Source organism: Podarcis tiliguerta, assembly GCF_965153285.1.
Source record: "Podarcis tiliguerta genome assembly, chromosome: 16".
In the NCBI taxonomy this organism is placed as follows: Eukaryota; Metazoa; Chordata; class Lepidosauria; order Squamata; family Lacertidae; genus Podarcis; species Podarcis tiliguerta.
In genome coordinates this window covers 24,403,765-24,419,101 of record NC_139549.1, presented here as the reverse complement: position 1 = coordinate 24,419,101, position 15,337 = coordinate 24,403,765, and the positions used below count along the sequence as shown (strand labels likewise).

General features: G+C 45.9%; 1 protein-coding gene and 1 long non-coding RNA gene across 12 annotated transcripts in view; one reads left to right on the top strand and one right to left on the bottom strand.

Moving 5' to 3' along the window:
• Positions 1–15,337, bottom strand: part of OSBP2 (oxysterol binding protein 2) — a 155,018-nt gene that overhangs the window by 75,874 nt on the left and 63,807 nt on the right. For 2 of the 11 annotated variants that reach the window (XM_083417649.1, XM_083417642.1), the window contains exon 1: positions 6,401–6,516. The exons of 7 other annotated variants lie outside the window; for them this stretch is intronic. Coding sequence is in view for 1 of the 4 variants with exons in the window: in XM_083417647.1 (XP_083273773.1) it covers positions 14,963–15,041 (79 nt within the window). In the remaining 3 variants the exon portion in view is untranslated. Of the gene's footprint in view, positions 1–3,560; positions 3,652–6,400; positions 6,517–14,962; positions 15,096–15,337 lie in introns of those variants that run through there. 2 more of the 11 variants (XM_083417647.1, XM_083417650.1) reach the window with 2 other exon arrangements.
• LOC310666761 lies at positions 6,627–15,130 on the top strand. Its single transcript, XR_014506017.1, has 2 exons — positions 6,627–6,761; positions 14,982–15,130. It is a non-coding gene; the product is annotated as an uncharacterized lncRNA (long non-coding RNA).

Sequence of the window (15,337 nt, the reverse complement as noted above, 5' to 3'; positions counted from 1 at the left end):
GAATTTTAATTAGCTGCTGTGCAAGTTGCAAGCAATGAGACCAGATGCTGTTGCTGATTTTAAATCATTTCACCTACAGGTGATGATGAGCCCACAGCAGTCACACACACACACACAGAGAGAGAGAGAGAGAGAGAGATGTAAGGAAGTAGAAAGGCTGATTTACCCCAAACACAAACAAAGATTAAGGTAAAGTAGAGATGAGGGCCCCTTCATGGAACCCTGCCTTGCCATGGCGAAGAGGCTTGAATAACTCAGAGAAGCTATGAGCTATGCCGTGCAGGGCCACCCAAGATGGACAGGTCATAGTGGAGAGTTTTGGTCTGAAGCTCAACATCAAAAAAACAAAGATCATGGCCACTGGGCCCATAACCTCCAGGCAAATAGAAGGGGAAGAAATGGAGGCAGTGAGAGATTTTACTTTCTTGGGCTCCATGATCACTGCAGATGGTGACAGCAGTCACAAAATTAAAAGATGCCTGCTCCTTGGGAGAAAGGCGATGGCAAACCTAGACAGCATCTTAAAAAGCAGAGACATCACCTTGCCAACAAAGGTCCGTATAGTTAAAGCCATGGTTTTCCCAGTGATGTATGGAAGTGAGAGCTGGACCATAAAGAAGGCTGATCGCCAAAGAATTGGTGCTTTTGAATTATGGTGATGAAGGAGACTCTTGAGAGTCCCATGGACTGCAAGAAGATCAAACGCATCCATTCTTAAGAAAATCAGCCCTGAGTGCTCACTGGAAGGACAGATCCTGAAGCTGAGGCTCCAATACTTTGGCCACCTCATGAGAAGAGAAGACTCCCTGGAAAAGACCCTGATGTTGGGAAAGATGGAGGGCACAAGGAGAAGGGGACGACAGAGGATGAGATGGTTGGACAGTGTTCTCGAAGCTACAAACATGAGTCTGACCAAACGGCGGGAAGCAGTGGAAGACAGGAGTGCCTGGTGTGCTCTGGGCCATGGGGTCACGAAGAGTCGGACACAACTAAACGACTGAACAACAACAACAGAGATGAGGGACCGGTTGCTTTCCGGATGCTGCTGGACTTCAACTCCCATCAGCCCCAGTCAGTGTGGCCAACAGCCAGGGATGATGGGAGCTGTTGTGCAGCAGCATCGGAAGGCCACAGATTGCTTACCCTGAGTTAGGATCCTGTTCTTGCATTCTCAAGGAGGCAATGTATTGGACACAGAAGGCAAAAATGCAGACCAATATTTCCTACCCCTGAAATCTGTTACCAAAAGGGACCACATCCTGCTCTTCAGAGGTCTCCCTGAAACTACACCACATGGTCCTTCCCACCACTGCCTATTGCAAGGTGTGCTTTGCACACTCAAAGAACAGCAGCTGACTCCAACTATAAGATCCTCCATCCAGTGTTGAAATTAGCCAGGCACCAGGCACATTTTGTACAACTATCTATCACTTGCAAGCAAGGGAAGATGCCTGGGATGATGCCTGACATCCCCACCATCTGGAGGTACATGCCTCGGGATCCTTGGATCAGGACTGTTTTCACACACTAATACCACATCCTGTAGAATTCAATCAGTTATATTTTCTCTGCACAATCGGAATGAATTTCAGGAACCAAAATGCTTTTTCTGTGCCGCCTGAGCAGGAGCAGTGAACAACATTATAGTCACTTGTTGTAGCTTGTTTTCACTTACCCTACCACTGCTCTGCTCACATTATGAATGGTCCGTGTCACCATTTAGAAAAAGAGGTTGGAATAGGGTGATATATATGTGGACTTTTCTTCTTTAAGCTTTCAAAGCACTTAACCTAGGCTCAAGGTTGTCATCTGAACTAGCCGGATGTTTAACTGGTAATCAATCACAGTCAGTCCATAATTTGAAAAAAATAAGACTTTAGAGCCAACATAGCTGCTAGATGTTCCCTTTTGGCAACTACAACTTTGGTTTAAGGAGCCATTTTGTGCCTAGCTTATATATCTGAGTTTCTAACACCACCTCCATCACAGAGGAACTTCCTCAATGGGTTGACAAGGCGTGAATGCCATACAGACAACTAACTATGGCCATATTTCACCATATATATTTCACCTATTTGATGACCTAAAAATGAGAGGAGCACCCCTCCCCAAAACATGGCGCCACTCCAAGATTGTAGTTATCTCAAGACCATTTAAAGACCACCAGAAGGTAGAATCTTTTCAGACAATCTCTCTGATTAATCAGGATCGTAACATATTTATATCAGGATTAAGGTATTTCTACAAAAAATAATAGCCCCAGATCAAGCTGGTTTTGTCCCCTGTCAAAACATCACTGAACCAATCAGAACACTTTCAAACATAGTAAACAAACAACTTCCCCCCTTCTCTTCAGGGCCTTGGACATTCACAAGGCCTTTGACTGCCTAGAATGGGATGACATGCTGAGAGTCCTATCTAAAACACAATTTGAGCCCAAATTCATACAGATTTTGAAACGAATCCACTCCAAAGCTACAGCTACACTAAAAACAAACAATATAAATTCATCCCCAGTGGGAAATTGGCAAGGAACAAATAAAGGCTGTCCCCTCTCTCCCTTTTTGTTCATCCTAGATTTAGAACCATTAGCTATATACCTCAGAACAACACCAGACATCAAGGGAGTGCAAACTGGAAAACAAAACTATATAATCAGGCTATTTGCTGACGATTTAATGATTATAACACCTGACCCGTGAACACGGGAGCAACAGTACTTTCGAGAGCTTAACAACTTTGCAACACTATCAGGCCTGCAGGTTTTCTCAAAATATGAAGCTTTCTTCTTCAATGTACCACCTAAGATCCAAAATGCATTCATAGACCTCAAAGGCATTAGACCAGCTTTCTCAACCTGTGGGTCCCCAGATGTTGTTGAACTACAACTCCCATCACTCCTAGCTAGCAAGGCCAGAGCTCAGGGATGATGGGAGTTGTAGTCCAACAACAGCTGGGGACCCACAAGTTGAGAACCGCTGCATTAGACTCTGTCACATAAAACTTGGATATTTAGGAATAATTATAACAAGAAACCTTAACATAACCAGACAAGGGAAAGACCTTTTTGGCACAACGATAGACAATTGGTACAAAACAGTTTGGGAAACAGCCCTCCTTGAAAGGTTAACAAATAAACTATGGTTGACACGTGGACAGATAAAGAAAGACGGCTTCAGCCCAGTGTGGTTTAATTTCATAACATATGTCAGCATTCCAGAAAATGAACAACACACACACATGAATTCAGCATTTGGTTCACTCCGGTTGATCTAAATTTGAATTTAAACATAAATTAATATCTTCACTTTGAACCCCCACCCACCCTGCACGTTCATCAACACACCAACACTTTATGTTCACTGGCAAAATAAGCACAGCGTAGGCACCTGCCTGATGTCAAAAGGCAGCGAGGTCCAGAGTGCCGTTGCTGCCACGCTAAAAGATTTGAGTTCTCTTAAATGTAGAGCAGGTTATTGTGTGGCACCTAAAACGGTGCCAGTTCTGCCGATCAAAACCGTCAAGCGTTCGTATGTGTGGTAAGACGATCTCCTACATACCCAATAGATCAATGCATTTCAGTCAATATTCTGCCTCCGCCACGCAGCCCACAGGAATTGCAACAGAATGCAAAATGACAGCTATTAATATATGTTGCCGTATCTGCACGCCTCCAATGTGGAATGCTAACCCGGCTCCTGTCCCACAAAGAAACTTAATCTCTTTCATTCTGTCCTCACCCACATCCCTTTCGTCTCCTGCTTGTCTGTAAAGGAGGAACATTAGTCATTTTTCTAATGGGGGGACGGACTCTCAATTGTATTTCACCTCCTTTTAATAGCTATGAATATTAAACAGAAAGCCTCATTCATATTTAATGGCCTTCTAGTTTATATATTTGAGACAGCTGCCTTGTTTTTAATAGAAACCACAAATAAAAGGCAGAGGTAGGCAATTCTTTCAGTTTCTCAAAATTTGCAATTTAATGAAACCGACAACGTAGAACGCAAACTGGCGATGGCAAAATTAAACAATTTCTTCGCCATTACAACACCACAAGCAGAAGACACCCCACTCTTCTCCCCCCTACCACAAGCGCCCGCTTTCAGAGTTAATGCATACCTATAGCATTTGGCACAAATAGATTGCACGCAAAAATAAAGAGCGATCTCTCATGGCTGGCGAGAGACAGCTCTTAAAAGTCAGTGCTTCTGAGCACAGCGGAAACGGGGAAAGGATGCGGTCAGCTCAGCCGAAAGGGGAGGGCAAGGCTAGCCTGACCACAGCACAGATGGGACCCTAGCCCCAGCGGGAGATGCACAGCCCAGCCAGATGGCTCCTCACTGTCCTTGCTTGTGCAGTGAAAAGCATGGTCTGTAGGGAAACGAGTCTGTGGTTTTAATAATAATAATATTTATTATTTATTATTTATACCCCGCCCGTCTGGCTGATTTTCCCTAGCCACTCTGGGCAGCTCCCAATCAAATGTTAAAAACAGTACAGCATTAAATATTAAAAACTTCCCTAAACAGGGCTGCCTTCAGATGTCTTTTAAAGATAGAATAGCTGCTTATTTCCTTCACATCTGAAGGGAGGGTGTTCCACAGGGTGGGCGCCACCACCGAGAAGGCCCTCTGTCTGGTTCCCTGTAACCTCACTTCTCGCAATGAGGGAACCGCCAGAAGGTCGGTGCAAAGATCAGGCATAGGCAAACTCCATCCTCCAGATGTTTTGGGACTACAACTCCCATCATCCCTGGCTAACAGGACCAGTGGTCAGGGATGATGGGAGTTGTAGTCCCAAAACATCTGGAGGGCTGAGTTCGCCTATGCCTGGCAAAGATCAACCGAACGGTGGGGGCTCATATACAGCTGTGGGTTGCAGGGTGGGGTGTCCTAAGACCGGCTGCTATTTCTGCAGCAAGGTTCCATCGGGGTCCCTGTCTCTAGTGTCCTAAAGCTGCACAATCAGAGGGAAAGGAAGTGAGCCAGCCACTGAGTATGGGCTCATAGAGTCCTTCTGGAGAAGGAACATGGGAAGAACACCCAGACAGAGGTGTTCTGTATGCTCCAAAGCTAAGCATTTAGGAACAGTGAAAATACCAGGTGCTTCAGTTTCACGAGAAGGGCTTGCATGTTTGGCTATGTACAATGGAAGTTCACAGAAAGCACAACTTAAGTCGCTCCAAAAGATTATATCGAAGCACTTGGAATCATTTGCCCATCTGCATGCACAAAAAATAGTAGATCTGGCCAAAAGACAACACATGGAGATAGGCATTCATCAATGCAATGTATCCTGAATTATTATTAAAGGTAAAGGTACCCCTGCCCGTAAGGGCCAGTCTTGACAGACTCTAGGGTTGTGCGCCCATCTCACTCAAGAGGCTGAGGGCCAGCGCTGTCCGAAGACACTTCCGGGTCACGTGGCCAGTGTGACATCGCTGCTCTGGCAAGCCAGCACAGCACACGGAAACGCCGTTTACCTTCCCGCTAGTAAGCGGTCCCTATTTATCTACTTGCACCCGGGAGTGCTTTCGAACTGCTAGGTTGGCAGGCGCTGGGACCGAACGACAGGAGCGCACCCCGCCACGGGGATTCGAACCGCCGACCTTCCGATCGGCAAGCCCTAGGCGCGGAGGCTTTTACCCACAGCGCCACCCGCGTCCCTGTTTATTATTATTATTATTGTATAATCTTTGAAAGCTGTATAATCTTAGAAGGGTCACAGCTGTGACTATCATGTAGGGACCCTGCACTTCTGGATTGGCCACTAGACTACTGCTCATATATCTGGCAGTGCAGTCACAAATATAGCCTTTCTGTCACAAAATTATTAGCCCTTCAGCAAGAATAGGTGGGAAGAATAGCTTCCAACTGCAAATTCTGGCTTCATTGTCCCATATCCACGAACAAGCTGCAATTCTCTCCACAATAAAAGAAAGGTCACAGGCAGCTCAGGTAACACGTCAAAGAGAAAAGCCAACATCAGGAACTCAATAGCTACAAAGCTGACCCAGAGAACAGCCAGAGAAATCAGCAGGAAACATAATGAGGCCCAAATATAAACCAAGCCAAGTGCATTGTTAGAAAAACAAAAGGAGAGACTCATTCTCTCCTGTACAGAAAGTTATTTATACATCTGGATGAGAGGGGTTTTCAAAAATAGGTGGGGCACCCTCCCAGAGATGTATGCGTGGTCTTGGGCTTAGCAACCATGAAGTGAAACTGGACAGAACAGCCTGTTTCTGAATATGAGGTTGCATTTCAGGGGTGGAGAGCCTCAGGATTGGGGGAGAAATATGGCCCTGTAGGCGTCTTCATCTGGCCCTCAGAACTCTCCTCAGGCTGATCGCAACAGCACTCTGTCCACCTGCAATTCTCAGCAAGTGATACGTTACCTGAATGTTAAGGATAATGGTTTAATTTCCGGAAATGGGAATGTTTACTTATGTTGGGTTACTGTGTATTTTTAGCATGGGGTTTATCCTTTGGCAGTAGCTGTCATGTGATTGGCTGACTGTGAGTTACATGAGAGAGCCACATTCCATTCTGTTGTGACTGTTATTCCAGTAACTGTTGTTTTTAACTGCTTTCTGCTCGCTCGCTCACTTGCTTGCTCTGTATGAGGGGGAATGGCTGCTGAGAGAGGCTTCTCGAGATACTGCTGAGGACGGTGTGGTGTCAGTGTGATCCGTCTGAAGTAAAACAGAGGAAGATCCCTAAACATTAATATCCTATGAACTACCCTAAGACCTGCAGGTATAGGGTGGTTACTTCATTAATTAAATAACTGAGGAAATCTGTGCAGGAGCTAGATTGTAAATATATTCTTCTGTTTTATGTTTGTGAAAGCAAAGTTCTTTTTGAATATAAAGAGTCTGGACATTGTATAGTCTTTACAAAGAAGTTATCAATCACCCAGAATAGTTATTTAGCTTCCTAGCTGTAAGCTACTCTACGTATCATCAGAATTACACACACATACACACACACAGAGTGCTTTTTTTCTATTAAAAAAATGTTTAGGGGTACACTCATTTTCCTACTCATATTGAAATACTGCCCCCTCAATGAGGCCAAACTTAGATTCGCAAAATGTTTAGGGGTATGTGTACCCTTGCATACTCCCAGAAAAAAGTGTGTTCTCTCTCTCGCTCTCCACACACACACACACACACACACACACACACTCAACACACACACACATATATACTGCCTCTCTGACAGGGGACAGAATGGACCGATGCTTCTGAGCTTCCCAGGATATTTAGCTGCCCTCTGCTGGAAGCAGAATGCTGGAGCAGATAAGACACAGCACAGGCAACCTGAACATCAGTTTAAACACACACTGCAACCTGTAGTGACTGCTGGGAGGTAAACCCATTTAGCTACTTCTCAGTGTAGCTGTCTCTTTCCCAATTAAACCACCACAGGGCAAAACACAGTTGCTTTGCACAAGCCCTGTGCAACTTCCGTGTCTGGGGGATAAATAATGCTGGCGAGGCAGAACAGGAGCCCCGAGGCCTGTAAGCAACACCAGTTCCAGGACGTCATTTGGAGTCAGGTCCCTCTCACTAACTGGGGCACAGCTCAGCTCACTTGCAAGCTCCCCCACGGATATAATTTCCCAGTAGGCAGATAAAGGCGATCTCTCTCTCTCTCTCTCTCTCTCTCTCTCTCTCTCTCGCTTTTCTAAACGTGTCACCAAAAATAAATTTTTAATCATTATTTAAATACATTTTCCACCCTCAGGACGTTCTAGGGTTTCGCCATCTCACAGGAAGAGAAGGATGCAAGAACAGACTGACCCCCTTTCACACTTTTCCCAGGGGGCCAGGAGAAAGAGGAGATGCGGGGAGGACGTGGCCCTAGTAACAAGCTTGAACTCTTTTGTTGAGCATCAAGCTATTTCAGCCGTTTAAAAACAACACAGAAAAAGATTGTACAGGCTTCCTTCAGTTCACTGCTCTTGGGAGTTGTTATAAAACTGCCTGCCAAAACTTTCCTAAATGATAATGCAAGTACAGCAGGGAGGAAAGGAGTCTAGAATTTGTGGGAAGGCAAGCAGGCAGGCGGGACGCGGGTGGCGCTGTGGGTTAAACCACAGAGCTTAGGACTTGCCGATCAGAAGGTCGGCGGTTCGAAGCCCCGCGATGGGGTGAGCTCCCATTGCTCGGTCCCTGCTCCTGCCAACCTAGCAGTTCGAAAGCATGTCAAATTGCAATAGATAAATAGTTACCACTCCACTGGGAAGGTAAACGGCGTTTCTGTGCGCTGCTCTGGTTCGCCAGAAGCGGCATAGTCATGCTGGCCACATGACCCGGAAGCTGTACACCGGCTCCCTCGGCCAATAAAGCGAGATGAGCGCCGCAACCCCAGAGTTGGCCACGACTGGACCTAATGGTCAGGGATCCCTTTACCTTTAAGCAGGCAGGCAGGCAAGCAGGCAAGCAAGCAGGCTGGTTTTCAGTTGCAACGCATTTGACCTTCTTGACATAATCACACTGAGATATAATGGGTTGTATCTAACATTAGACAGACTCAAGAGAAGACCATTTGAAATTAATGGACATGACTCATTTAGGTCCATGGATCTACTCTGAGTAGGTTGGATGCAGCCCAATAACAACAACAACAACAACAACAACAACAACAACAACAATGGCAACATCACACACCCCCTGCCATGTGGACATCCCTTGCAGGCGAACACTGTGCCTGGAGACTGCAGACAAGTTGTACATCCATGGCAGTGACCAGAGGAGAAATGACCGCTGGGAGGACAGCAGAGAGAAGGAACGCTGTGGTGCATCTGCAGCAGCACAACCGGACGCCTTCATCTGCCCCAGCTGCAAGAAAACATGTCTCTTCCGCATCTAACTCTACAGCCATAGCAGGCGCCGCAACCTTCCAACAGCTTGATCTCACCCCCAAAGTCTCACTCCTCCATTGTCTCCTGAGACCGACCAGCAGTGATGATGATGGAAATGAGTTGCTCCCTTTAATGTTGGGTGAGATTGCAATCCCAAACCCCAGGGTCTTTGCTGCTGGAGGCCGCAAGGGTATAGCCATCTGCTGACTTCTGACGCCACAGAGCTTCCACTTATTGTGGGGGTCTTCAGGGGAAGAAGAAGTCATTTCCAGTCTGGCCAGGGCAGGCTTGGGCACAAGGCGTATCACACAAGGTGGGGCAGATGTTGTCTCAATCAAGAACCAACATTGCCCGAAGGCTTAAGAACACTGCTAGGGTCTTGCCTTCCATTGGCTCCACGACCTCGGGAGAGCAGCCTGCAATCTTTAAAGCGCCTACAACCTATTCTGCCACTGTATTCTGCTCTGGTCAGACCTCACCTGGAGTACTGTGTCCAGTTCTGGGCACCACAGTTCAAGAAGGACACTGACAAACTGGAACGTGTCCAGAGGAGGGCAACCAAAATGGTCAAAGGCCTGGAAACGATGCCTTATGAGGAACGGCTAAGGGAGCTGGGCATGTTTAGCCTGGAGAAGAGGAGGTTAAGGGGTGATATGATAGCCATGTTCAAATATATAAAAGGATGTCACATAGAGGAGGGAGAAAGGTTGTTTTCTGCTGCTCCAGAGAAGCGGACACAGAGCAATGGATCCAAACTACAAGAAAGAAGATTCCACCTAAACATTAGGAAGAACTTCCTGACAGTAAGAGCTGTTTGACAGTGGAATTTGTTGCCAAGGAGTGTGGTGGAGTCTCCTTCTTTGGAGGTCTTTAAGCAGAGGCTTGGCAACCATATGTCAGGAGTGCTCTGATGGTGTTTCCTGCTTGGCAGGGGGTTGGACTCGATGGCCCTTGTGGTCTCTTCCAACTCTATGATTCTATGATTCTATTCTGTATTCTCTTTCCCACATTGGCCAACCAAATGCCTCTTGGAAAACCTCAAACACCTTGAGGTCTGAGCTTCCACGCCTTTATGGTCTTCAAAGAAAAACATCTTGGAGATCCTGGGCCACAGGGATGATAGGCTGGCCTCAACCAGAGCCAGGGCTTTTTCGGCTGTGGCCCTGATCTGGTAGAACGCTCTGTCACAAGAGACTAGAGCCCTGCGGGACTTGACATCTTTCCGCAGGGCCTGCAAGACAGAGCTGTTCCACCAGGCCTTTGGCCAAGGCACAGTCTGCCCCCCTCCTTCTGGAATCCTCATGGAACTCTAGCCCAATGGTTGCCATTAATTTGATTCTGAATTGATTTTAGAATGTATTTTAATTAATTGACTGTGATTTTACGTAAATTGTGCTATTTTTACTGTTGTTAGCTGCTCTGAGCCCGGCTTTGGCTGGGGAGAGCGGGATATAAATAAATTATTATTATTATTATTATTATTATTATCTAACAACACATTTAACATTTTAAACATTGCTGAAAATTAAACCCATTAGACTATCATGTCCTCTTTTATGCATGACCAAAAACAAAAAAAAGCAAGAGTAAGTTCTAATTATATAATGCACAGATTGCATGTATGTGTGTATATGCACAATTATGTAATGGTGGGATAAAAATAGCACCTGACCACCACATCACCAAGAGTGGGAAATGATCAAGCCAGCTGAACCCTAGGATGGAAGGCAGTTCCCATCACTGTACTCTTTTAAGCACCTGCTAAAAAGATTTTTTGTTTAGATAAGCCTACCCAGATGTTTCGGAACTTGATGAAAGCTTTAATCCATTTTTAGCCTATTGTTATTTTAACTTTTCAAAAGTCTTAGATTATTCTTGTTAAGTTTTCCTATTGATAATTTTACTGTACGCTGCCTCGCGGTGTTGTTGTTGTTTTAACATTCAAGCAGCGCCTAATTTTTTATGAAATAAATAAATAATAAAAAAAGGGAAGCAGGTCCCCCCAAAAGGTGTCCATGTTGGTCCATTGCAGCATCCGAACAGCTGACGCTGTTATTTCAGCCCAGGCATTTGTGGACCAGAACCTTCTGCAGATGCAACAGAAATCCAAGCTGCATTGCTCGTGGAGGAAAAATACAAAATCAATTGTTTAAACTTCGGCCGGATGAACTGCTGCTGCTGTCAGCCCATTCATTAAAATCATATGAGTCCATTAAGCAGGGGGGAAATTCCCAAAGCAAAATGTGAACTCTGCTTTTCAGTAGTTGGAGCAGGCACCAAGATAGAAGATGCATGACCTCCTCCTTACATGAGAAATGCATGGGGATGGAATAGGGTGGAGGCCTCTTCAGATGGCGACTGCCATCTGCAGCCTTTCAACATTGCTATTCAGAGAAAACAGCATATTTGAGCATGTTGCTGAGCTGCTTGAGGGAGAGGAAATCTGCAGGTAGGGAAAAAACACATTTACAGGGGAGGTTGGTCCATTAGGGCACTGTTCCACCAACACCAGTCTGCCTGTAGCCAGCCCTCATGTATCTGCTTTGCATGCAGAAGGTGCCAGGTGCAATCCTTAGCAACTGCAGGTAGGTCTGGGGAAAAATCCTAGAGAGCCACTGCTAGTCATTGCAGATAATCCTGAGCTAGTCTGTATAAGGCAGCTCCTTATGTTCTTACAATCAATCCAGGGGATGGCACTAGCCACCAGCTTCTTCTTCCTTAGTCTCAATGCTGCCCTTGTAAGGAAGAGGATGGGGGCAAAACTAGAATCAGTTGCCATGGCCTGTCATTGTCTCTGGCGCCACCTACTGTTGGGCTCCATGCCTACCACCCAACCAGTCCCAATTGGCACCAGCCACCACGGTACATGTATGTGCCACTGGACCCTACACACTTCGAACTACACGCAACAGCAACATACTGAATAAAATGGAAAGGGTGGAATTCACCCCTGGGGCCCCAAATAACCATAACTATGATATACAAACACATCACACTCTCCAAACGTCCACATCAGCATGCATAGCTTCCAGATACATAAACATTAATATGTTCAAATATTTAAACGTTGACCTTTAATGATTACAGAAAGAAAGAGTGGGGTTGTCCCATTTTTAACAGAAATAAGGTAAATGGAATCTCTCAGCCCTCCGATTATTGGAAACAGCCTAAGTGCAATTGCCTCTAATTTAGGGTCCTAACTGTGGGTTAAACCACAGAGTCTAGGGCTTGCCAATCAAAAGGTCAACGGTTCGAATCCCCACCATGTGGTAAGCTCCCGTTGCTCGGTCCCTGCTCCTGCCAACCTAGCAGTTCGAAAACACGTCAAAGTGCAAGTAGATAAATAGGTACCACTCCAGCGGGAAGGTAAACGGCATTTCCGTGCGCTGCTCTGGTTCGCCAGAAGCGGCTTAGTCATGCTGGCCACATGACCCGGAAGCTGTACGCCGGCTCCCACGGCCAATAAAGCAAGATGAGCTTCTACAACCCCAGAGTTGGCCACAACTGGACCTAATGGTAAGGCATCCCTTTACCTTTACCTTTTAACTGGTAATAGTGGCTAAAAGACTGCACCTGTCAATCAGAAGTCCCAGTGCAAAATTAAATGTCCCAACAAACTCACTGGCTGGGTTCAGATGTCACAGTTAACATGAACAAGCAGCATGTGATGGTGCTCACTGCTCATCTGTCCCTGCTGCACCCCACTTCTTCTTTTCTTTGACATGTTGGAGAAGAAATCAAACAGGAAGCCTGCTTTGCATTATGTGGGAACCAGCATTCATGGCTTTTGCTTCTCTCCAAGCAAACCACAATTGGAAAACAAGGGTTAAACCTAGTTCACACATTCTGTTTGTTCACGTTAAGCCACAGTTTAATGATTGCTATTAATATCAATTACATTTATCAATCGCTTTACACAAGGAAAAGAAACCTCAAAGCAACTTAGCAACAGCAAATACAACAGATAATAGCAATTAAAACCATGAAAAAATGAACAATACAGATGCATTAAATACTCATCCAGCAACATATTCATAAGGACAAGTCTTACCCATGCCACTAAAGGATGAGACCACCACAGGATGCAATCTAATTAACCAAAGGCCTGGGGAAACAAATAGCCTTAGTCTAGTGATTAAAGACTGACAAGGATGGGGCCAGGTGCATCTCGCTGGGAAGAGCGTTTCAGATGGGGGCCACCACTGAAAAGGAGCATTCTCATGCAGCCATCCTCCACACTTCCCATAGGTGGGCCACACAGAGAAAAGCCAGTGATAAAAACAGCAGGGTCTGGGCTGGTTCATATGGAGAATGGCAGTCCATACTAAACTACAGCTTATCATGATGTCCAAACCAGGCCATTATGTGCCCTCAGGCAAGGCACTAGATCTTGGTACTAGGCCCACATCAAAAACAGGTCAATAATAGTACTGACCTGATTTATAATGCTAATGCAATTATTGCGAAGAGGGTGGATTAGATCCGGGAAGTAGAAGGAAACAGACACTAGCACCCTGTTCCACAAGCACTTGCACAAAAGCTTGTGCAGATGTAAAATCCAGGACAGGTCATTCACATCCTTCCTCTTGGGAAAGCAGCAGAACACACTTGGATTCCTCTGCAATGTTCAAGTACAGTGGTACCTCGAGTTACATACGCTTCAGGTTACATACGCTTCAGGTTACAGACTCAGCTAACCCAGAAATAGTACCTCAGGTTAAGAACTTTGCTTCAGGATGAGAACAGAAATCGTGCTCCGGCGGCGCAGCAGCAGCAGCAGGCCCCATTAGCTAAAGTGGTGCTTCAGGTTAAGAACAGTTTCAGGTTAAGAACGGACCTCCGGAACGAATTAAGTTCTTAACCCGAGGTACCACTGTACTGCCTGAGGCAGCTCTAACCCACCGAAAGTATTCCACATGCAATGCCATAGAGCACTGTGTCAAGCACCCCATCAACACTAAGCATTATTCTATCATATAAGGAAGACTTTGCCAAGCTGGGGCCCCCTCCAGATATTGTCAATACAACTCCCATCAGCCCCTGCCAGTTCGTACTGATGGGTGTTGTAGTCCAAAACAGCTGAAAGGTACCAGGTTCCTGAAGGCAAAGATAAGGAAAGGAGCAGACCACTTCTACAGAGACAGAACCTTTCCCATATGTTTGCTTCAAGGTATATATTTTGCTACAAAAACCTCAAAATACCACTTTTCACATTTAAATGCCACCGCCCACATATTTTGCACTTCGGGAAATGTTTTTTCACCTTCCAGGTGAATTCAGAGCATGCTAGAGTTATGCAAGAGCCAGTTCTTCAAGAACTCACCACCTCGTGCCAGTTAAAACAGGCAAAGCGGCAGGTGATCGGAAGTGTTAGGAGTTAAGTTTGGTACACAGAGATAAGTTGGGGACGGGGGTGGGGACTACAGTGTTGTACAGTGGTACCTCAGGTTAAGTATCTAATTCGTTCCGGAGGTCCGTTCTTAACCTGAAACTGTTCTTAACCTGAAGCACCACTTTAGCTAATGGGGCCTCCTGCTGCTGCCGCGCCGCCAGAGCCCGATTTCTGTTCTTATCCTGAAGCAAAGTTCTTAACCTGAAGCACTATTTCTGGGTTAGCGGAGTCTGTAACCTGAAGCGTCTGTAACCTGAAGCGTACATAACCCGAGGCACCACTGTACTTATAAATAGGATGTAGTCAAAAGAGAAACAAAGTAAGCCACATCCTCCACGTTTATGAAAAACGTGGATTTTCCCCACTCTGATCCGTGACAATTTCACACTCTCCCCGGCTGCCAAGAGGAGAATTCTCTGTGCAGACATAGTCGGTGGTCTATTGCTGTTGCTCCCTTTCATTCCGCATGAAATTAACGTGCTTTCCCCAGCTGCAAGGCAACCTCCCCGCCCCCACCCGCACCATAAGGCATAACACTTTTTCCCCTTTTCTTTTTAAAGTACACAAATATCCCCATGAATTGATCATGCAGTGAAATATACCAGTCAGTGGAAGCCGGAAGGGCCCATAGATAACCAAAGGCCTCTGGAAAGGGGGGTGGTGATGGGGGGAGAAGTCCAGAGAAGGCCAACTAACCCTTCTTAATTTTATTCAGGCAGCCCGAGTTGCAGAAGGAGCGGACGGATCCTGACTCCCAGCAGCCCCTCCCCTTCATTCCCGCCGTCAGAGGAGTCTGGCGGAAGCTCCAGCTCAGGGCATTGCCTGAGGTTGTTTATAGAAAAAAATAAAAATGGAAGACACTAATATTTAAGAAACATCCTGATTCAGCAGGGAGATGGTGGCCTGCTGCATCACTGCTCTCAGAGAAAGCACACCCCACATTACAGATTCTGGCCACATGCTATGCCTCTCTCTCCATATAGTTTAGCCCCATGGATCTCCCGGCAACCATGAAAGCTGCCTCATTATACCACAATGCACCACAGCCTCTCTTTGGGAGCAATAAGGCAA